Source organism: Sinocyclocheilus grahami, unplaced genomic scaffold (genome assembly GCF_001515645.1).
Source record: "Sinocyclocheilus grahami isolate Dianchi unplaced genomic scaffold, SAMN03320097.WGS_v1.1 scaffold74.1, whole genome shotgun sequence".
Taxonomy (NCBI): Eukaryota; Metazoa; Chordata; class Actinopteri; order Cypriniformes; family Cyprinidae; genus Sinocyclocheilus; species Sinocyclocheilus grahami.
Window position 1 is genome coordinate 736,917 of NW_015505253.1, and position 21,804 is coordinate 758,720.

General features: G+C 35.7%; 2 protein-coding genes across 4 annotated transcripts in view; both read right to left on the minus strand.

Moving 5' to 3' along the window:
• LOC107585770 (heat shock cognate 71 kDa protein-like) overlaps positions 1-7,094 on the minus strand; it is a 21,307-nt gene extending 14,213 nt beyond the window's left edge. The window contains exons 1-8 of the mRNA XM_016272922.1: positions 6,945-7,094; positions 5,343-5,552; positions 4,898-5,103; positions 3,782-3,934; positions 3,013-3,568; positions 2,732-2,934; positions 2,133-2,331; positions 1,781-2,013 (exon numbers count right to left, since the gene is read on the minus strand). Coding sequence (XP_016128408.1) covers positions 1,781-2,013; positions 2,133-2,331; positions 2,732-2,934; positions 3,013-3,568; positions 3,782-3,934; positions 4,898-5,103; positions 5,343-5,547 — 1,755 coding nt within the window. The 5' untranslated portion in view covers positions 5,548-5,552; positions 6,945-7,094. The remainder of the gene's footprint in view (positions 1-1,780; positions 2,014-2,132; positions 2,332-2,731; positions 2,935-3,012; positions 3,569-3,781; positions 3,935-4,897; positions 5,104-5,342; positions 5,553-6,944) is intronic.
• A 2,561-nt stretch (positions 7,095-9,655) lies between these two features.
• Positions 9,656-21,735, minus strand: LOC107585725 (TBC1 domain family member 15). 3 transcript variants are annotated; one of them, XM_016272867.1, is made up of 10 exons: positions 21,379-21,735; positions 15,322-15,507; positions 15,020-15,138; positions 14,577-14,680; positions 12,621-12,688; positions 11,867-12,013; positions 11,670-11,760; positions 11,444-11,592; positions 11,184-11,328; positions 9,656-10,212 (listed from the first exon to the last, which is right to left on the minus strand). In XM_016272867.1, exons 1-10 carry the CDS (start codon positions 21,596-21,598, stop codon positions 10,050-10,052), a joined length of 1,392 nt encoding a protein of 463 aa, XP_016128353.1. In that variant the 5' UTR covers positions 21,599-21,735; the 3' UTR covers positions 9,656-10,049. The 3 variants fall into 3 exon arrangements, with proteins under 3 accessions (XP_016128353.1, XP_016128354.1, XP_016128355.1); XM_016272868.1 differs by having other exon boundaries at positions 10,089-10,252; XM_016272869.1 differs by having other exon boundaries at positions 10,104-10,205.
• Between the last annotated feature and the right edge of the window lie 69 nt (positions 21,736-21,804).

Sequence of the window (21,804 nt, forward strand, 5' to 3'; positions counted from 1 at the left end):
GTTGCTTTGCAACGATTTGTATTGTGAAAAGCGCTATACAAATAAACTTGAATTGAATTTAACTGAATTGATTTGCTGCTCAAGTAACATTTCTTATTATTATCAATGTTGAAAACAGTTGTGCTACTTAATATTTTTTGTGAAAAATGATTCTACGATGAATATAAAGTTCAAAAGAATGGCATTTATTTAAAATAAAATATTTTGTAACATTATAAATATCTTTACTGTCACTTTTAATCAACTGCTGAGTAAAAATATTCATTTTACTGACCCCAAACTTTTGAATGCTACCATAATTGTTATACAAATCTAATAAACCCAAAATATTAGTGAGCTCAAACATATAGACACAATGGCCTCGCTTTTTTTCCATAGAGACTTAAGTGATATCTGTCAGGCAGTATAGGGACAATTACTTACAATCTTAAAAGACATTTACAGAAACATAAAAAATCTAAGACATGACGCAATGGCTTAAGGAGTCTGTCTGACGCAAGTATTTGTAAGATCCCATCATGTCTGCTGGTTCTGAGAAGTAAGCCAGCAATATTTTTAACTGAGGCAGAATGACAAAACCCTGTGACTCTTGAGGTAATGCCAAAGATATCATAAAACCACAGCAATGTTATCAGCAGACAGTGACTCAAAGTAAAGGGATGCTGAGCTGATATCATTCAAGCTTATACCTTGGCGATACTCATGACTTGAACGGACTCAGCGCTGGAGCCGCGGTTATGCTCTCCAAGAATAACATAGTGATATCCAGCCCTAGGGTAGGAGGAATAAACAGGAAAAGTTGAAAATAGAAGCACGTTAAAGAATCAGGCAGAGTATGTTAATGAAGTAAAACCGTATCAAACGTTCTTACCTGACACCGCAGTGGGCAGCAGTGACCACCCAGTACTGGTTGATCAGGGATCCGCCGCAGAAATGGAAGCCATTGGATTGCTGGTTCATGCATTATTAAATATAAATTACATAACTTTGGGTATGATGAACACATTGTTGGTAATATTAAATTATCTATGCATCTCAACTTATACATATTAAATTATAAAGAACCTTAAAAAGTATAATTAAAACTAATAACAGTTACCTGGAGAGAGACCTGCCAGGGCCAGGAACCAGACACTGCATTCTCTCCATTAACAATTTTGTTGTAGCCGCTGATTACTGGCTTAATGGCAGGCACTCCACAACCTATATAAGTACATGCAAAAACATGCAATTATGGGTTATTAATCAGTTCTTGATCACTTTTTAGTTTGATTATAATAATATATTCTGAACCTCAGAAAGTCCTCTGATTTAATATATATACAGTGTATTATGCATACATCTTGGAAGTTGCTCTTTGTTCTTTGCAGATGTTCTCAGCTCATTGTTTAATCCAGTGTTTGCCATCCCTTTTCCTGGAGGCATACCAACAGTATTTTCCAACTTTTCCTAATTCAATACACACCTGATTCAACTCAGCTCATTAGTAGAGACTCCAAGACCAGAAATAGATGGGTCAGATAAAACAGACATGCCACATGTGTACTGTTGGTGTACCTCCAGGAACAGGGTTGGGAAACACTGACTTAATGATCTCTTTGTTTTTGGGTGAAACACTCTGCATGGCTACATAATCTGGTTTGACTACCTCAAGGTAAGAATATTAAATTCAATTCCTTCAGTGACATAACCATACCTGAAAGGGATAGTCTTAATTCCATAAACAAGTGTGACATGTAGATTGGCATGCAAGTAAATGCAGTTAACGGTTGTTACCTACCTGGTTTCTGTCCAACCAGGCTATGACCTCATTGCATTTGTCAATAATAGTTTTTTTGTCCTCTGCACTGATCTTGTCCTTCAGCTTGTCATCCTCCACAGTGCTCTTCATGTTAAAGGCCAGTGACTCCAAAGTGTTCTTGGCAGTGACCTTCTCCTTCTGGGCTTCGTCCTCTGATCTGTATTGGTCAGCTTCCTGTACCATACGTTCAATTTCTTCCTTGCTCAAACGACCTAAAAGTAAAGATTAGTGAGAAACTCACTGTGAAAACCGAGACCATTTTTGATCTTCAGAATCAAGTCGATAAGTATAAAGTCAACTCTTTATTCAAAGTCAGGGCAAGTTATTTTACCTTTGTCATTGGTGATAGTGATCTTGTTCTCTTTGCCAGTGCTTTTGTCCACTGCGGACACATTGAGAATGCCATTGGCATCAATGTCGAATGTAACTTCAATTTGTGGCACACCACGAGGAGCAGGAGGGATGCCAGTCAACTCAAATTTGCCAAGAAGGTTGTTATCCTTCGTCATTGCTCTCTCTCCCTCATATACCTAAGGGTAAAAAAAAACGGGATCATTAAATCAGCCTCCAATTAACTGAAATGCCTTAAGAATTTCTGGGTGAATTTCTATCAACATCTCAGTTGTTTCAAAGACATTCCTGAATAGTCCAGCATTGGTCGTTACCCCATCATATGTGGTGTTTTGGACACTGGTTTTTTGGTACCCCTACCAGGCTTAACAAGCTTTCCTTGCAAACCTTCAACAAGCCTTTCTTGGTCAAGCAGTTCCATTCATTCATTATTATTTTGTGCTGGTGAACAACATGACTATAATGGTCCACCAGCTAGACGTGCACCAACCCAGCTTAGAAATGGACATTCAAGCTGGTCTGAGAAGCAGGGGAAGAAGACCAGGAAAGTATGGGTCTACAACAACAACTTTCTTTTACCTGGATCAGTACACCAGGCTGGTTGTCCGAGTAGGTGGTGAAAGTCTGGGTTTGCTTGGTGGGAATCGTGGTGTTCCTCTTAATTAACACCGTCATGACACCACCAGCTGTCTCAATGCCCAGAGAGAGAGGAGTGACATCCAGCAGCAAAAGGTCTTGGACGTTCTCTGATTTATCACCTGCTAAGATGGCTGCCTGGACAGCTGGTGAAATTTGGGGAAAGATTTAGTATGTCATAAAGCAATTACTAATCCATGTAGAGTGGAAATTAAACCTCTTACCTGCTCCATAAGCTACTGCTTCATCAGGGTTGATGCTTTTGTTAAGATCCCGGCCGTTAAATAAGTCCTGAAGCAGCTTTTGGATTTTGGGAATGCGAGTGGAGCCACCAACCAGCACAATGTCATGGATCTGTGCCTTGTCCATCTTGGCATCCCGCAGAGACTTTTCCACCGGCTCCAGTGTACCACGGAAAAGGTCAGCATTAAGCTCCTCAAAACGTGCTCTGGTGATGGAAGTGTAGAAGTCGGCACCTTCATACAGAGAGTCGATCTCAATGCTGGCCTGCGTACTGGAGGAAAGGGTGCGCTTGGCGCGCTCACATGCTGTCCGCAGGCGACGGACTGCACGTTTATTGCCAGTGATGTCTTTCTTGAACTTGCGTTTGAACTCTGCAATGAAGTGGTTGACCATTCGGTTGTCGAAGTCTTCACCACCCAGATGGGTGTCACCGGCAGTAGCCTTGACTTCAAAAATGCCATCCTCAATTGTCAGAATGGACACGTCAAAGGTGCCACCACCCAAATCGAAGATGAGGACATTGCGCTCAGCACCAACCTGTAGTGAATTGTGACCATAAAGCAGCAGTTTAACCCTTTAAACCTTACCATGCTGAAAGTTAATCTGAGATGCTGGACAACACAAAACTAGATGCAACTTCATTGAACCATCATTACAAGCCAGTTTAGCATGTTTACCAACCTCATATATTTAACTATTCCTATATAAACCACTGAACTAGGTAAAATATAGCATAGGATATCTCTAAACCTTTTTGTCCAATCCATATGCGATGGCAGCGGCCGTTGGCTCATTGATAATGCGGAGGACGTTAAGGCCAGCAATGGTTCCAGCGTCCTTGGTGGCTTGGCGCTGAGAGTCATTAAAGTAAGCAGGCACTGTAATGACTGCATTCGACACTGGCTGAAACAACAAGATCAAATCATCATTAGCATGATCCTGTTTAGCATATATAAAGTGTTCAAACAAGTTTAGTGGAGTATTTTTTTGTGATTCTTAATGAAAGAGTCTTTGCATTAATTATGACTACTGTTCTTTTGTTCAAAAATCATTTTGCTCATGAAGAAACAATACATGCTTTCAGGAACATTTCTTGTAAAAGATGCAAGTTTGGAAGCAGTACAGTTAAACAAAAAGACTATTGCTGACACTAACGATTGCAATCAAGTTCACATACTTCCTGTAACCGTTGTTATCTCCAAATATCTCTCGTACAAAGTGGAGGTATAATTCTACACATAACATGCACAAAACAAACTTCAATCTGTATTAGAGATTTTTGAACATGAAACGTGTGTTACAGAATCAGATATTAATCTGTGGTGAATTTCAAAAACCACATTTTACTGCAGGCATCACTAAAAGATAAGATGTGTGAAGCTGTGTTTGCAGAACTTTGAACTTGTGCTCCAGAGAAATGTTAGTGTTCACCACAGTACGTGTTTTGGTTTGGCAAGTGTTAGACTACCACAGTATGTGATAAAGGCTTTATATCCATTATAAATTATGCATAACTCTCATCAGTTTTATATATATATATTTAGACCGCCGTGTTTTTGTTTGCACTACAACTTTATTTATTTATATATATATATATATAGTTTCAAAACAAAGGATGTTACTTAATAAACAGAGTACACCATTTCAGTATTTCCAGTATTCTATCACATCCTCATTCTGAACTCACAATTCACACTTTTTCTTGCAGAGTTAATGACTATGTGACCTAAAGGAAGATATGCGGTCTATTTCCTGTATGCTTGAATGCACGTTTTATGTAAAACAAACGGGCTGGAAGGGTCCTAAAAATAAATGTAAAGGATTTAAAAGTGCTTATTTACAGTGCTTTTGCATAGTTTTATTCACCTTGCCCAGGTAAGCCTCAGAGATCTCCTTCATCTTAGTGAGGACCATAGAGGACACCTCTTCAGGGAAGAAGGACTTTATCTCTCCTTTGTACTCCACTTCCATTTTGGGCTTACTACCATCGTTGATTACCTTAAAGGGCCAGTACTTCATGTCAGACTGAACCACAGGGTCATCAAAGCGTCGACCAATCAAGCGCTTGGCATCTGTTGAACCAATAAGATGCATGCAAAAGACAAAATGACGACAAAAAGAAGCATTGCTTTAAAAACTGCTGTTGGTTACTGCTAACAAAGACTTTACAGTATGTACAGTACGTCTCACTTGACTTTTAGTATTACAATTAAATTAACTACACTGCCATCTAATGGCGAACAGTATCATAAACAAGTGTTAATGTCAATCTTTCATTATTTTCCCCAGGAACAAATATGAGCTGCCTTACCAAACACTGTGTTGTTGGGGTTCATGGCTACTTGGTTCTTGGCTGCATCTCCGATCAGTCTTTCGGTGTCTGTGAAAGCGACATAGCTGGGGGTTGTTCTGTTCCCCTGGTCATTGGCGATGATCTCCACCTTACCATGCTGGAAGATTCCCACACAGGAGTAGGTGGTGCCCAAATCAATACCCACTGCTGGACCTTTTGACATCTTGCCTGAACCAGATGACCAACGGGGATTTTAGTTGTAGTATCAGTATTCACATTCTAATATCATATTCTGATAGTATCCGAATGAATCATTTTTAACAGTTTTATTGATAATGACACAAAAAGAACGTTTACCTTCTTGTATAGGCCTATGTGAACTTACAAATCACACCTTCAATGTGTGTGTTATCTTTTTTATAAACAGTCCTACAGTATCAAGTCTGCTAAGAATTGCATCCAACAATGCAATTACACGACTGCATTCAAAGGTAATTTAAATTATTTAAAGTATTGTTTGCATAAATTATGCAACTTTTTAACGAAACATACATTTTCAAGTAAGAAACAGTTATTTTAAGCTTAACAGTTGGACGATGGAACTACAAATGGACTTTTCACACTTTAAATAGTTAACCCATTTAAAGAAATCCTAGGTTGTCTCGTTTTAAATTGCTCATAATTTAACACTTATTAACAGTGTTGGGGGTAACGCATTACAAGTAACGCGAGTTACGTAATTAGATTACTTTTTTCAAGTAACTAGTAAAGTAACGCATTACTTTTTAATTTACAAGAGAATATCTGAGTAACTTTTTCAAATAAGTAACGCAAGTTACTTTTTTTCCAATTTAGGGGGCAAAATTAGTCTGTAGTTCTCTGAATAAGGGGCCACACATAAATATAGACACATATAAATTGTGCAGTTTTTTTATTACAAAACTAAAGCTTTAATTATAATAAATAATACTAAGTAAATATAATTCATTAATTGTCCAGCATCCTGGGATGCACCTAATGAAGTTTTTACGATATATTATTTAATTGCAAATATTTTTTTATTTCCCATACAAGCATCTAATGAAGTTTTTACGATATATTATTTAATTGCCAATCATTTTTTATCTCCCATATGACCTTTGTGTTATCTCATATAGTTTTGATTGCTTTACCATTATTCTAAAATGTGAAAAGGCAATAATAAAGAACCAGTAGGTGTGTCTAAACTTTAAATGGTGTCCTCCATGCATAAACGTTTTTCTCCTTCTAGCACAGGGGTTTTCAAATGCTTCCTGGCACTTCCCCAGAAAACTTTGGATATCTTCTTTATCCATTCGGATGTCAAGTTTCTAATAATAAACTTAAGTCACTGAAATAAAATGTTTTTCTTCTGGGAATTCCTTCCTGGCGCCACACTTATCACATTGTAAGTTTAGTGTGGGATTTGGTCTAGAACACACAATAGCTCTTATTTGTAACAGTTTGCACATCAGAACAAATGAAAAAAAAAAACATTAATGCAGGACTTCCAAAACAGTCAAAATCTGAAACAGACAGAAGCAGACACAACAGAACGCCCAGCCAGGCTGCTTGCAGTCAAGCTTCAAAGAAAACTTTTACCTTCTTGTAAAAGTTGTACTTGAGAGGTAATGGATAGTAATGTGTGTCCTGTCCCTCAGCACGGGGTCTGCCCTCGGCCAAAGCCCTGCTAGAGCTCGTTCTGCTGCCTTTTGCACTGCTGGACTCAAGAGGCAGAAGCCCTGGACTCCTGTGTGTATATAGCCACGGCGGCCGGAGAGATTCCAGCATGAAGTCACCTGACCTCACAGCGCAGAGAAAGTTCCAGGCTGCAGATCTCATGTGTTCCAGCCTCGCCAGCTGAACGTCTGCCATTCAGAGCAAGCACAGCGAGGTAACAACCAACTGCTAACACCAGGGCAGTGTAACACAGAAGACACTTGTTTTCATTCATGGGTTATTCAGTCTTCATTAAGTACGACACAAACTCAATAAGTGCAGTGTCCTCACCCTTTTTTTTTTTTTTTTGCAGATTTAAAACTTTTAAGATCTTTTTGTGGTGCCTTTTGCCTCAAAATGCCCGGTAGTGCTGTAGCATGCTAGATAAACACATGCCCTCATGAGATAAGTTCACCAGACAGTGTTAAGCACTGAAACACTTATGACTAAGACATTCTTTAATCCAATCCAAGTTAATCCAAAACAGTGCTCTCAGTGTACGTGCATCTAACATTGTATATTATATTAGGCACTTAGCATAAAAATATTTAAATGGAGATTCTTAACCTTCAGAAAATGTTGGTAGGCAACCTTAGGGGGATGCATTAATTATTTATTTATTTAATTATTAATTATTATTAATCTGATTTGTATGATTGTAACAATGTATTTATTATACATCAAAGTTTATTACAATTATTGGGTGACAGCCAGGGTTGTAATTTAATTGGCAATTTTATCCTCAGTTAATTTATATAACTACATAAGTATTTCTTATAAATGTAAACATATTTCTTTGAGAATTTCTAACGATAATTGTAAAATTGATCAAATTGATACAAATTTCAATTGAAGAGCAAAAGAGGTAGCTTAAATGAATTTATATAACTAAATAAATTAAATATTGTATATTTCCTAATTAAAGAAAAATATTTATTTGAATTTTTTTTTAAATATTAACTTGTGTATGATTAAAAAAAACATCAAAATTGATTAGAAATATTGGCCAACACGGTTGCATATTTAGTCGAAATTAATTTATATATCTATATAAATAAAAAAAAATAATATTATTATATATCTATATAAATTAATTACACGTTTTATGTTTTCTATTAAATAGAGAAAAATATTTATTTGAGAATTTTCTATTTTTACAATAACCTGAGTAACAAGATCAATCCTAAACTTGGCAAATGCAGTCAAAAACTACATATTTGTAAAAATTAAATGGAATAAGACTATCTACTTGTCTTCCCATCATGCTTTAGAAAAGGCCCAAAAGATGTCAGTCACTGTGTCACAATTTTATAGAAAAAACAAATGATCAATAAATGAATAAATTATATGGAAACAGGTTTTCTCGGCTAATACTAGGATTTTAGTTTTGTAATCAATTTGAGGAAAGAGCCATGCATCATAGCTCAGCTTGAACAGTAAAAGTAATTATTTAGACAAAACGGTACAAAAAGTCATATTCACATTTAAATCACCACACTTTATTTCACAAACACATTTAATAGAGCAGTAGATTCTATAGCAGTAGACTAGGCTAGCATGCATGAGTCTATTTTTTATGAAGTGACTCACTAGAAACTGACAGCTTAAATGTCACATAGTAATCTTAAAATAAAACTCCCTCTCTCTCTCACACACCCAACAGTTCATGAATGACATGAACACAAACCTCATTCAAATGTGCAGATGGATTCATTCATTCTGTTTAACATTGCAGTGTCTATTCATTATTGCTACATGAATTAAAACATAATAAACATGCTGTGCAAAACTCAAAATATAATCCAAACAATAGTGGACAGCATCAAAATTACAGTACCCGTTCCCCAAAAAGTGTTGGTCAGTCATTTCATATTCTTAAAAAAACAACTTGAACAGCACTCCCTCACTAATTGTGTCATAGTGTCAGTTTTTAATAAATAATAACCAAATGTGCAATATCCCATACTCTTATATATTGTGCCTCTTACATAATAAAACCAATGCAGTGTGGTCTCAAAGTGAAAGGTGTCCTGGTTCAACGTGCTATTTCTGATCAGTACATACTTGAGCACTCTACGATTGGTAAGACAACACCACAGCGGGTCTTCTAGATCTTCTCAGAACTGAGACTGTTTCTATTATTATATTGAGCTCTAATGTGACCCATACGCAGGCACCAGATGTTTCTGAGACTGAAAAATACTCACAAGTCATATCTCGCTTAGATCAGCAGTAAGGATTTCTGCTTTCTGTTTTCTCAGCTGTAGCGCACTATAAAATCCTGTTCAAAAAGAAGTAAATTTTGACATTGCATCCTTCACCTTAACATATAAAGCATCTCTGTAACTCGGTTTAAAGTTAAAATGCCTTAATTATAGGTTTGTTTCTTACAAACACACAGTTTTCACTTCACAAAATGTTAATTGATTGAGTGGAGCGGTGTGGATTACTTGTGGATTGTTGTGATGTTTTTATCAGCAGTTTGGACTCTCATTCTGACGGCACCCATTCACAGCAGAGGATCCATTGGTGAGCAAGTGTAATGTTAAATTTCCCCAAATCTGTTGTGATGGAGAAACAATCTTATCTACATCTTGAATGCCATGAGGGTGAGTACATTTTAAATGTCCATTTTTGGGTGAACTATTCCTTTAATCAAGTCTTCAGTACTATCGAATATCTGTAAATTCCCAAATGCTACTTAGTTTACAGGGTAAAATACATAAAATTCTTAATTGATTATCTTAGAGTGATTCAAATGAGTGTTTTGAGCTGTTCTGGCATAAATTCCGGCACCATAATAAGAAGCCTAATAAATTAAGATCAAATACTGAAGGAACTATCTGGAAGGAGTCCATCTGGTTCCTGTACAAAATCCCGGTTAAAAGCAGCATCATTCTTTAGAATAAATTGAAAGTCCCACTGGAACATAATGTCAAGAGTTTTTCACAACAGTTTGCTGGAAAATTCCATGCAGGCCTTTTGGTCTCAGGAGAAAAGGTTACGGAGTTGATATAAAAAGTGGTCCTCTTTGCTCTTGCGCATGCGACAGCGACCGCTCAAATAGTCCCAGGCTGAGCGTTTACAGTAGTTGTAAAAATGTTCCTCAGTTTTTTTCAGGGTGCTGTTCAGGTCCATCTTGCCCTGCAGACTGACCAGGGACAGCATGATTACATTCTTGTGCTCCATGACTGAAAACAGTAGCCCCCAAAACATATTACACTTAAATGTGACATTGAAGTCATAGTGTTAGATAAAAAAATATATATAGAAAATAAACTTGCATTAATTTTAAAGACAGTACAAACACATTTTTCCATACTAAACAAAACAAAATGCAATAACATATCAAGACAATCAACCACAGCCTCGAGAATACTGTTATTTTAGTATCACTGATATACTATTAGAGTTTTTGTTAATATTTTGTATTTGAAGTTTTCATTTTAAAGGTGCTGTATGTAAGACTTTGACTCTACTAAAGCATAAAAATACCATAATATGTTTGCAGATATTTAAGAAACATGCTAAGTTAACATACTTAACTGAATACTGAAAAACAATGCTACAGTCAGTTATTCTCCTCCGGGCCGGAATGTCGGTCTCTGTTTTGGTTTGTGAAACCACTGCCAGTTTACCAAATTGTATTTCGGCACCCCGGGTTGCCAGTTGGCAGAAACACAGTGTATTTCATTTCATTCATCGTCAAGTGCGCTCGTTCCTGTTGGTGTTGTCAATCTGGCAACCTGCGTGTGCATCAAGTCTGAGGAGGAGGGGCCCGGTGAAAAAAACCCTCTCCAATATTTTGAATTTGGACTGCAATACCTAGTTCAACCACTCGGTGTCAATCCTACATACAGCACCTTTAATTAAAGTTTGTGTTTTTGTCATTAGTTTTAGTATTTAATTTAGCTAAACCTAAACAAAAATAATAAATATAGCCATGCCAGATAGCAATTATTTTTTTATACTGTATTTCAGTTCATGTTTCTTCCAAGTAATTAAAAAAATGTCTGTTATGGTTTTAGTTTTCATTAACAATAATAACCCTGCCCGTAGAGATCAATTGAATCTACATTACAATGAACCATACCAATCAACCAATCTACACCACATCCACACCTGCTGGTAAACTGTATGAGCTGAACCTCGTTCCTGCAGCTGAGTAAAGCTTCTCTGTTCTCCAGCAAGATGGTGGCACACATGAAGAGTTCAAAAGTGAAGTCTGTGTTTATGGCCTGGAGCTCCGTCACTGCAGGTTCATCCTCTGGAGATCACAGACATAAATCAAAATCATTTGAAATATATTAGTGTTTATCTTTCACCATTTAGGCTTGATAAACGGTATCTGTAACGCAAGACATAGGGTTAAGGTTTCTCACCCAGGCTGTATTTGCGTGCCAGTCTCTCCTGATATCGAGCCCGATCCACCTGCTGTGAGATGAGCTCCAGGTGATCACAGCTGAGAATCTCAAACAGACGCAGAGCATCGCTGTGCTCAAACTCCCGCTGGAAAGCCAGCAGAAGCCACCTGAATGGAAGACAAAGAGAAAGATTAATGAAGTGACCGAAAGAGAAGAAAAAAAGAAAAAGAAAATGGAAACCCACCTGTGACAAAAAGTGATTTTTTCCATGTTGTCCGTGACCAGATGAGAGTGTAGCTGAGGATCCAGCTCTTTCAGTAAAGCGGCTTCCAACTCTGAGAAACACCACAACAGAAACAGCATTTGACCAGCATTACCAACTGTATAATTATTAGTGCTAATAACAGATCTAAACGGTTTGGAAACACATAGGAAACTCACCCATTTTGCGATACAGTCCATCAGCACAGAAGTCTTTGGAAAACTTCTCCATGTAGCAGGAGAAGCTCCAGTAGGTGTCCACTTCTGAGTGCAGCACCTCCAGAAAGCGACTGCACAAATCATTCATACCCTGAGCGTAACTTACTTCTGCAGAGACCAGAGAAACAAACACAGTGCTTCACAATTTAACCACTAGATGTCGCCTGACATCAGCAAACAAAAATCTGATCACAAATCAGCATAAATTTAAACCGGATAAAAGTGTTAAATAAACACTACAAAAAAGTTTGGGGTCTGTAAGATTTCACATGCCTTATTCTCACCAAGGCTGCATTTATTTGCTCAAAAATACAGTAAAAATTATGAAATATTATTACAATTTCAAATAACTGCTTTCTATTTTAATATATTGTACATTTGTATGTATTCCCGTGATGCAAAGCTGAATTTTCAGCAGCCATTACTCCAGTCTTCAGTGTCACGTGATCCTTCAGAAATCATTCAAATTTGCAACTCAAGAAACAGTTTTCATTATTTCCAATAATGAAAACTTTTGCGCTGCTTAATATTTTTGTGATCTCTTTGTCAAGGTTCTTTGATAACAAAAAGAACAGCATTTATTTGAAATAGAAATCTTTTGAAACTTTTATACATTTCTTTACTGTCACTGTAAACTATTTAATGTATCTTTGTTAAATTAAAGTATTAAAAATATATATTTTATTGACCCAATATTGTATTTACAACCACGTACCTGGGTGAAAAGCAGCATATGTGATTAGGATATCTCTCAAGACAAGCAGGTTACCCAAACCTTCATTCCTGTGATGAAACACAAGTGATTAGAAACCTTTCTGCAGGCAATCCTTTATTCTTCAAAGGACTCATTTAATTGAATAGAAGCATTTTAACAGAGTAGAAACAACTTTGATACAATTGGTATGCACTGTATGATTGTATCAAGGTTGTTTTTACTCTGTTAAAACACTCCCATTCAATTCAAATATCATTTTATATTTTAAAATTTGGTCTATCAGGAAAAGATGACTGGTGTGTAGAAAGTTTTTGTTTGTTGTTGCAGCTAATTTTATATTAGTTTATAACAAACACTTTTCTTTTAAATAAGAGAACCATTCTTTTATTAAAAAGTTTACAATGCTTAATATGCTATGACCTATATTTCGGGGGAAGTCGTGGCCTAATGGTTAGAGTCGAAATTGAATAGAAGCATTTTAACAGAGTAGAAACAACTTTGATACAATTGGTATGCACTGTATGATTGTATCAAGGTTGTTTTTACTCTGTTAAAACACTCCCATTCAATTCAAATCATTTTATATTTTAAAATTTGGTCTATCAGGAAAAGATGACTGGTGTGTAGAAAGTTTTTGTTTGTTGTTGCAGCTAATTTTATATTAGTTTATAACAAACATTTTTCTTTTAAATAAGAGAACCATTCTTTTATTAAAAAGTTTACAATGCTTAATATGCTATGACCTATATTTCGGGGGAAGTCGTGGCCTAATGGTTAGAGTCGGACTCGTAACCCAAAGGTTGTGGGTTCGAGTCTCGTACCGGCAGGGATTGTAGGGGGGGGGAGTGAATGTACAGCGCTCTCTCCTACCTTCAATACCACGACTGAGGTGCCCTTGAGCAAGGCACCGAACCCCCAACTGCTCCCCGGGCGCCGCAGCATAAATGGCTGCCCACTGCTCCGGGTGTGTGTTCACGGTGTGTGTGTGTTCACTGCTGTGTGTGTGCACTTTGGATGGGATAAATGCAAAGCACTAATTCCAAGTATGGGTCACCATACTTGACCACATGTCACGTCACTTATTTGTCACTCACACTCACTTATATTTGAAAATAATATAGAAATTAGCTTGAAAAGTATTTTTTCTAACTTATCATTTATACCTTTTAAACATCTTTGTTTTATGAGTAATTATTCTGCATGCCTATATTTGCAATTTATGTAATTATAGCATGATGGTATAATTACAATTAATAAATGTTTAGAAGCCAACATTTCTGCTTTTATTTTGAATTGTGTATGCACTTGGATACTTAAGTATGCTTTCAAAGTGAGCTGAGTTGACTGTACTCAAAACTAGTTACTGGTTAACCACAGTAAAATGATGAGGCAGACTCCTGAGTGTTATTTACGCTGAGCTCCAAGGTTGTTTGATAAAATTGGTGTGGCAATGACATGTTTGCTTTGCGCTGGCAGCTCACATTAGTGATGCAAAAAAATGAGGCAACTCCTTGTGGTTTGTTTAAACAAGTATGAGAAAGATATGACTGACTATCTTCAGCAGAAATAAAGAATACTGAGGAACTCTGCTATTTGACAAAAGAAACCTTTCCACACCTATACTACACAAGAACATGGGTTGTACATCAAGATAGAAATGATTTATTTAGCCATAAAGATGAATAATTAAACACAGGAAAAAAAACAAGGAACAAGGAAGTCTTTCCTTTAAGAAAATGAGCAGACATAATAAATTAAACAGGCATACATAAGGTCTGCAGGGTGGTAATGAGCTCAATAACAATATGAAAACAATAAGAGCCAACAAAATATATTTTCTTCACCCTCTTGCAACTTACTATTAGGATTTGAACTTTAAAAGCTAGAACCTTTTCAGAATGACTGGCATGTTCTTTATTTAGCACATAAAAATGCACAAATTAAACAAGTTCTCACCGGTAGTATGGAAGATCTCGATCGGTTCGGGGAACATCTTTGTCAATGATGCGTATGGCCTCCTGAAGCTCTTCCAGGTCAAAGGTTACCCGTTCAAATAGCACCTGCACATTAAAGACAGCATGAAATCAACATGGATCTGACTTAACTTCATATGGTCTTCCTGGTCTTATTGTGAAAGTTTTTCTCTTTGTAATCTGCATGCATTTCTTTCTCCTGTGGAACACAAAACAAGATATTTTGCCAAACAGGTTCAGTTCTCATTGACTTCTATAGTACTTTTTGTCCATACTATGCAAGTCAATGGGAACCAAAACTGTTGGGTTACCAAAATATCTTCTTTTGTGTTCCACAGAAAAAAAGAAAGTCATACAGGTTTGGAAAAACATGACGGGGAGTAAATAATGAGAGAATGAACTATCCCTTTAAGCAGGTAGTTTTACCTGAGCCTGCAGTTGCAGAAAGGACATCTTCTCTCTGGCCTCTTCTGACTCATACTGCTGTTTTTTCTGCTCTCTGTCCTGCCTTAGGTCGAAAAACTTCACTGCTGTCAACAGTTCAGCTGGAGAAAAAAAACAGAAATAGAATTATTACATGTGGTTTAACATCACCACAACTTGTCAGTTACATATAGACCAGAGGTTTTCAATATCAAGGCTGAACATTTTATTGCAGGTAGTAAGAGCTGATAAGGGGCAACCGCTACATATTAAAAATGTTTGTTCTGCGCAGGAATATAATTTACCATCAGTGCCATTAAGACGCAGACGAACGGCTCCAGGAAGCAGCTGTTGCCACTTCCTCTTCATGACCTGATAGCGCACCGTCATCTGCTCCAGCAGTAGGGGGCGCTCCAGAGCCGTAGAGCTGCAGGGGTACATGCCAAACAGGAAACGCCATACCAGACCACGTTCGTCAGGCGACACGCCACCTGAATCACACAAACAGAACACAAATCACACATATGAAGATAATATACTAAGAACACATGGCTTGGGATGGGCTATTTCACAATGGACCCTTTTCACAGACTGTAACGACATGCTTACAGTTATTAACATCGTAAATCTCGTTTTTTATTTTGTATTTTTTCATTTTATATCTCAAATTAAACTTTATAACTTACAGAAAACTGGTTAATCCTGCTGCATTAGTGTTTCAAATACAATGGCTGAGGATTGTGGGTTTTTTTCTTTTGCTATTGGAGCAAATGTGAACTTAATTATATTTGATGTAGTTTTCGCTCACCACTATAGAAGTTTACCCAACTCTGACAACTACTTCTTCTGAGAACCCTGGAAATGTTAAAATGGTCGATGACAGTTCCTTTTTATTGACAAGTATACTGACTATTTTTGAGAGCTGTAATTTATAGGAAATTATAAAAATAATAATATAAAAGAAAAAGAAAGAATTTAATGCATTACAGAAAGAGAAAAATATTAATGATAAAATTAAATTATATTGCCTTTTTTTCTGTTGAAGTAAGCAGGGTTATTATAGTTAACTACAACCAAAACAATAAAAAATTGTTACTTGACAAAAAAAGAAACATGTAAACTATAAAATAAAAAGTAAAATATAAAACACTTTTTATTCCGGGCAAAATTTCTCATTTTAATTTAGTTTAATCATATTACCTAGGCCTACTAAAATAATAAAAAGTAAAACTGAAATAAACACATATACATATATATATATATATATATATATATATATATATATAGATGATAGATAGATAGATAGATAGATAGATAAACTACTAAAATTGACAAAAATCAAACAAAATACTAATATCAATACAAATTTACTAAAATATTAATTAAAATGAAAATGAAAATCTAATATGTAAAGAAACAAACTGATTCAAAATATTAGTACAAACTATGATCGTATCTTAACTTTTTCTAGAATATTGCTGAGAGCAAGCATATTGTTTTTATTATAATACTTTAAAAAAATCCCTTTAAAGCTGTTAACTGATAACTCGCTTACAAAGGAATGTCAATTGATTTTGTCAGTGTCCTTAAATACAACTGATTGGAAAGCCAATGCATTAGCATTAAATGGATAAACAGTTTAAACAAATGTATTGACTAAACAAACAGCGTCATCATTGTTAAGATACCAACATTTAATTGCATCACTTTAAAGGAATGTGTTACACCAGAGAGAAGAAGTCAAACCTCAGCGTCCGCATCACATTAGCATTAGCAATTCAGCATTTCACAATGAGCTGGCACAGTCCACACAGAACAAAACAACCTCTAATCCTCTTCTATATCAGCTTTATACCCTTTTTACAAAGCTGCTTATGTAATTTGCTCACTTTGCACAAATTTTCATGTCATTGAATAAGAGGAATGCGTTTTGGAGATGAGAGGCCTTCAGACGCACAGCTGAAAATAGACTGAGGGACTGTTGTTGAAGGTCTGTGCTGGAAAGTCGGTCCAGCTTTGAATCATGTCGTATGTGTTTAAACATTACTGATGTAGTCATGTTTACATCACACTCTTGTGCCACATGCTTGTGTTGTAAGTTTAGGGAGTGTTGCTGAATATTAAGCTTTAAATGTGAGTTGATCTCATGAACGCTAATAGGTGCAGATCTGAGTTACTTTAGAGACCCACTGAATGGATTACAACAAGGCCATCAAAAAAGTAAATAAATAAAATAAATAAATAATAAAACAAAATTTAATCACTTACTCAAAAAAAAAAAAAACCACAAACAGAGTGAGCCTCAGTGCCAGTGTTGCCAACTCATTTTCGGGGGAAGTTGCTAAAGGAAGGTTGATTTGTTGCCTAAAGTTGCTGAATGATGTTGTGATGACATTGCGTGATGATGTCATTACGTAATCACGATGCAAAATTGTGTCAAATCTCAGCAAAAACATATTTACATATATTATATATGTTCATTTAGATTTGTTCGTAGCAATATAAATGCATAATATAATATTAAAATATAAATAACTATTTTTAAATCCATTGAATTATCGAAAACGTACACATTTTTGAACGATTACAATTTAAGTTTTATACTTTAAGGCAGTTTATTTGTATGCTGCACTCTAAGAAATGTAGAAAAAATAATGCACAATCTACTGTGTTAATATGAAGGAATTTTCTGGATTGATTTTTCCACAGGTTTTTGTACCTGCATTTTTAATTACACATTGTATTTTGTGTTTTTGGGTTACAACGGATAACGGACAATGTCCTGGAAAATTACTAGCACCTTTTCCATTTTTCTGCATATTTTTTCTTACAGTGTACTGTAAGAAACAGTGTAACTCATCAACAATCAAGCTACTAACAAAGTGTCTCATAAATGAAAAATAACAGTATTCAATTATTATTACTATTAAACAATTGCAAATAGCAGCTAACTTAATTCCTGTAACGTGTGTACTGCTAGGCATCTTTGGTTTCCTCTTTTTTAGTGTAATTTAAATGGTAAATTGTGCCTTTTTATCGTTTGAGTCACTTATCAAAAGTTGCTTAAAGCTGCCAAATAAATTAAAAAAAATAGCTAAATTTGTTGCTAGGTGCTTTTGGAAGAAAAAGTTGCTAGGGTAGTCTGAAAAGTTGCTAAATTTAGCAACAAAATTGCTAAGTTGGCAACACTGCTCAGCGCGAGCTTGTATTCTGTATTCTGCTAACTTACTGCAATTCTCTCTGATGACACAGTAACTTACCGCGGGAAGAACAAATCTTCGGTCTGTCCAATGATTGTAAAGTCATTAGGTCCGTCAGACTGAAGATATTTTAGTGGTAATGAGACCAAAAATAATTAAGACCCATCGAATCCGAATTTAAGACATTTTAAGACTTTTTAAGGCCTTATATTAGGAAAACGTTATTTAAGACATTTTAAGACTTTTTAGGGACCCGCGGACACCTGCTTTAAATATTTAAAATTAAAATGTATTCACCTCCAGGCCATCCAAGATGTAGATTAGTTTCTTTCCTCATCTGAACAGATTTGGAGAAATTTAAAATTACATCACTTGCTCACAAGTAGACACTTTGCAGTGAATGGGTGCCGTCAGAATGAGAGTTCAAAACATCACAATAATACACAAGTAACCCACACGAATCCAGTCCATCAATTAATGACTTGTGAAGTCAAAAGCTGCGTGTTTGTATCAAACAAATCCATCATTAAGATGTTTTTAACTTCAAACCATTGCTTCCAGCTAAAATACAAGTCATAGTGAAAAATTCATCTTGTTTGAATCAGGAGAGAAATATACACAGATCAAGCACTGCTGTTTGGACACTCATTCTGACGGCACCCATTCACTGCAGAGGACCCACTGGTGAGCAAGCGATGCTATCTGTTTAGATAAAGAAACAAACTAATCTACATCTTGGATGGCCTGAGGGTGAGCTGCTAGTAGGGCTCTGGGATAGTCTAATTGCTCTAATAACTGACATGGCTAATTTGCAGATATCAGACTATTATTATTTGATACAAAAATTAAACACACCTGATAAAAGATCTACTACTCCAATGTGAAACTATGACAGCCGCTTGTGAAAGGTTGCCTCTATAGTCTTGTTTGACCCTGAAAGAGCATTGCATTCAACTACAACCATGCTGTCTGTTGTCACATCTTAAGTATGACTAATCCTGTTAGCATGAATCTTATGATTGTAGTTCAACACAGCACAGATTCTATAGCTTTCACTATTACTAAGAGGCCATTCTTCATCTGTTTGTTGAGAAACACATCACTTGACCAGCACTTGAAAAGAAGACGACCTTTGAGTGAGCCAGTAATTCCAGACAGTCATCCAGCTGTTTTATATGTTAAATACTTCCCTTTGAATATAATCAAATGTTAAATCGATTGCTAGAGATAACAGCATCAGTAAATACACAAACACATTTGTTTGTTTATAATACTAGGGATTTCCACTGACATCAACACTCACACAAGCCCTTCTGCATTTTTATTTTCACCAAGACATATTTAATATATGTATATTAAGCCATTTATCAAAATTTGGCACAAAAAGAAAAAAATAAGTTTCTCAGTTTGTAATCAATCTTTTAGGCATCAAGAAAGACATATGATTCTACTGGATCAACTAATTTTTTTTCATGATCTATACTTTAGGATCTTAAATAGAATCAGTAGAGGAACTGGCTTCAAATTTTTAATGTGAAAAAATCCCATATAATTCAAAATCTGTAACTCCGACTTAAAGATGCTGTTGTGAAAACTTAACCCACTACTGGATAAGCTTTAACATGTTGTGTTGAAATTATTGTAGTAAATTATGTCATCCCCCATCATCAGCTCCATCCATAATCAGTCAAGAAATGATTCTTTCTTACCTGAAAATTGTCCTGTAAATCTTTTATATGTACACATTATATTTGACCTACAACTTATACTGCACTGCAAAAAAAAATATTTTCTTACTTAGTATTTTTGTCTTGTTTTCTAGTATAAACAGTGTTGGGGAAAGTTACTTTTAAAAGCAATGCATACTTTGCATTACTCCATAAAAAAGTAACTAATTACGTTACTTGGTTGCTTTTTATGGAAAGTAATGCGTTACGTTACTTTTGCTTTACTTTTTAAATCTGGACAGGGCTTGCTTTTTTGTTTTTAAAATAAAAAAAGTTATATTTTTGGCAAATATAAAAGCATTTCACACCAAAAGTGAAATGAATAAGCCTCAGGCGGAAGGGAAAGTACATTTATGTCCGTACAGTAGAATGCAGAAGAAAAAATTTCACACTTCAGCAATAAAAAAAACACACAAATGTTTGTCTAGAGTCATTTTGGCTTATTCGTATGGTTGAACTGTATCATCGAAGGTCAGAAGCAAATAGAATGGGATTAAATACATAAAGGATATTTGTGTTGTTTAACATTTAATTATTGCAGGTTTGCGTCATATTCTGAGGTGCATTATTTTTATTCATTTTGAGGAATACTGAATCCGTGTTTTGTTTTTTTTGTGAGTGAGATGAATTCATGCGTATTCATATTTATTTTAAACTACAGTTACATCTGATTTCTCTCAGCATGGGGACAGGAGAGCTGTCAGTTAATAAATTGGGGAAACAAGTAACTTGCGTTACTTATTTGAAAAAGTAATTCAGATATCCTCTTGTAAATTAAAAAGTAATGCGTTACTTTACTAGTTACTTGAAAAAAGTAATCTGATTACGTAACTCGCGTTACTTGTAATGCGTTACCCCCAACACTGAGTATAAATATCTGAAAATTCTCGAATCAAGATGAATTAACTAATATTACAAGTAAAATGACTTAAGATATCATGTCTTGTTTTCTTTAAAAAAAAAAAAAATCTAAATTTGTGTTACTTTTTCCTTAAACAGAAATATCTGGCAATGGGGCAAGAAAAAATAATCTCCCCATTGGAAGATATTTTTGCTTGTTTTAAACAAAAAACTAACTTTTTTTTGAAAACAAGACTTAATATCTTAAGTCATTTTACTTGTCAAGTAAATGAAATATCTGGCAATGGGGCAAGAAAAAATAATCTCCCCATTGGAAGATATTTTTGCTTGTTTTAAACAAAAAACTAACTTTTTTTTAAAAACAAGACTTAATATCTTAAGTCATTTTACTTGTCAAGTAAATGCATCTTGATTCAAGATTGTTTTCATATTTTGCTTGAAAAGCAAGTCAAAAACACGAAGTAAGATTTTTTTTTTTTTTTGCAGTGTGTCACGTTAGGAGGCTGGTGGTCATGTTTAATAGTGATTCATTTCTAGTGTCTTAACCTGTTCAAACAATATGATTAAGTATTACCGTTTTTAAATATATGCATCCTGAGCCTAGATTCGTCCACTCGCCCCTCTGCGTCCATCACTCCCGGCAGCGAGATGCGCGCGCAGGCAGACTCAGGTGAGGTCACAGGTGCGACGCTGTTATTCCCCTTCATTCCCTTAAACTTCCCAACGGGTCCATTACTGTCCAGATGAGTTTTCCCTTTCCCTTCTACATGTGATTCATCACAAGATGCGATCATTTTGTTAAATCCTTTGAAAACTCTTTCTCTCAGGCATTGAAGTTGTCGTGAGGTCACGAGGCGATAAAATCCTCAGGTAAAAAGTCTTCGGTGGTGTTTTAGAAAGCTCATTTTAGACGTAGGAGAAAGTGTTTTGATAGTGAGCACACCCCTCCTCCTTGTCATATGACTCTCTCTCTCTCTCTCTCTCTCTCTCTCTCTCTCTC

Bases quoted from the DNA above. Each gene is read 5' to 3' on its own strand.
- LOC107585725 (XM_016272867.1), bottom strand. From the start codon at position 21,598: ATGATCGCATCTTGTGATGAATCACATGTAGAAGGGAAAGGGAAAACT. The intron at 15,508-21,378 runs GTAATACTTAAT...TGTGTGATTCAG, and splicing joins GATGCATATATTTAAAAACG to GTGGCGTGTCGCCTGACGAA. The intron at 14,681-15,019 runs GTAAAACTACCT...TTTAATGTGCAG, and splicing joins TTCTGCAACTGCAGGCTCAG to GTGCTATTTGAACGGGTAAC.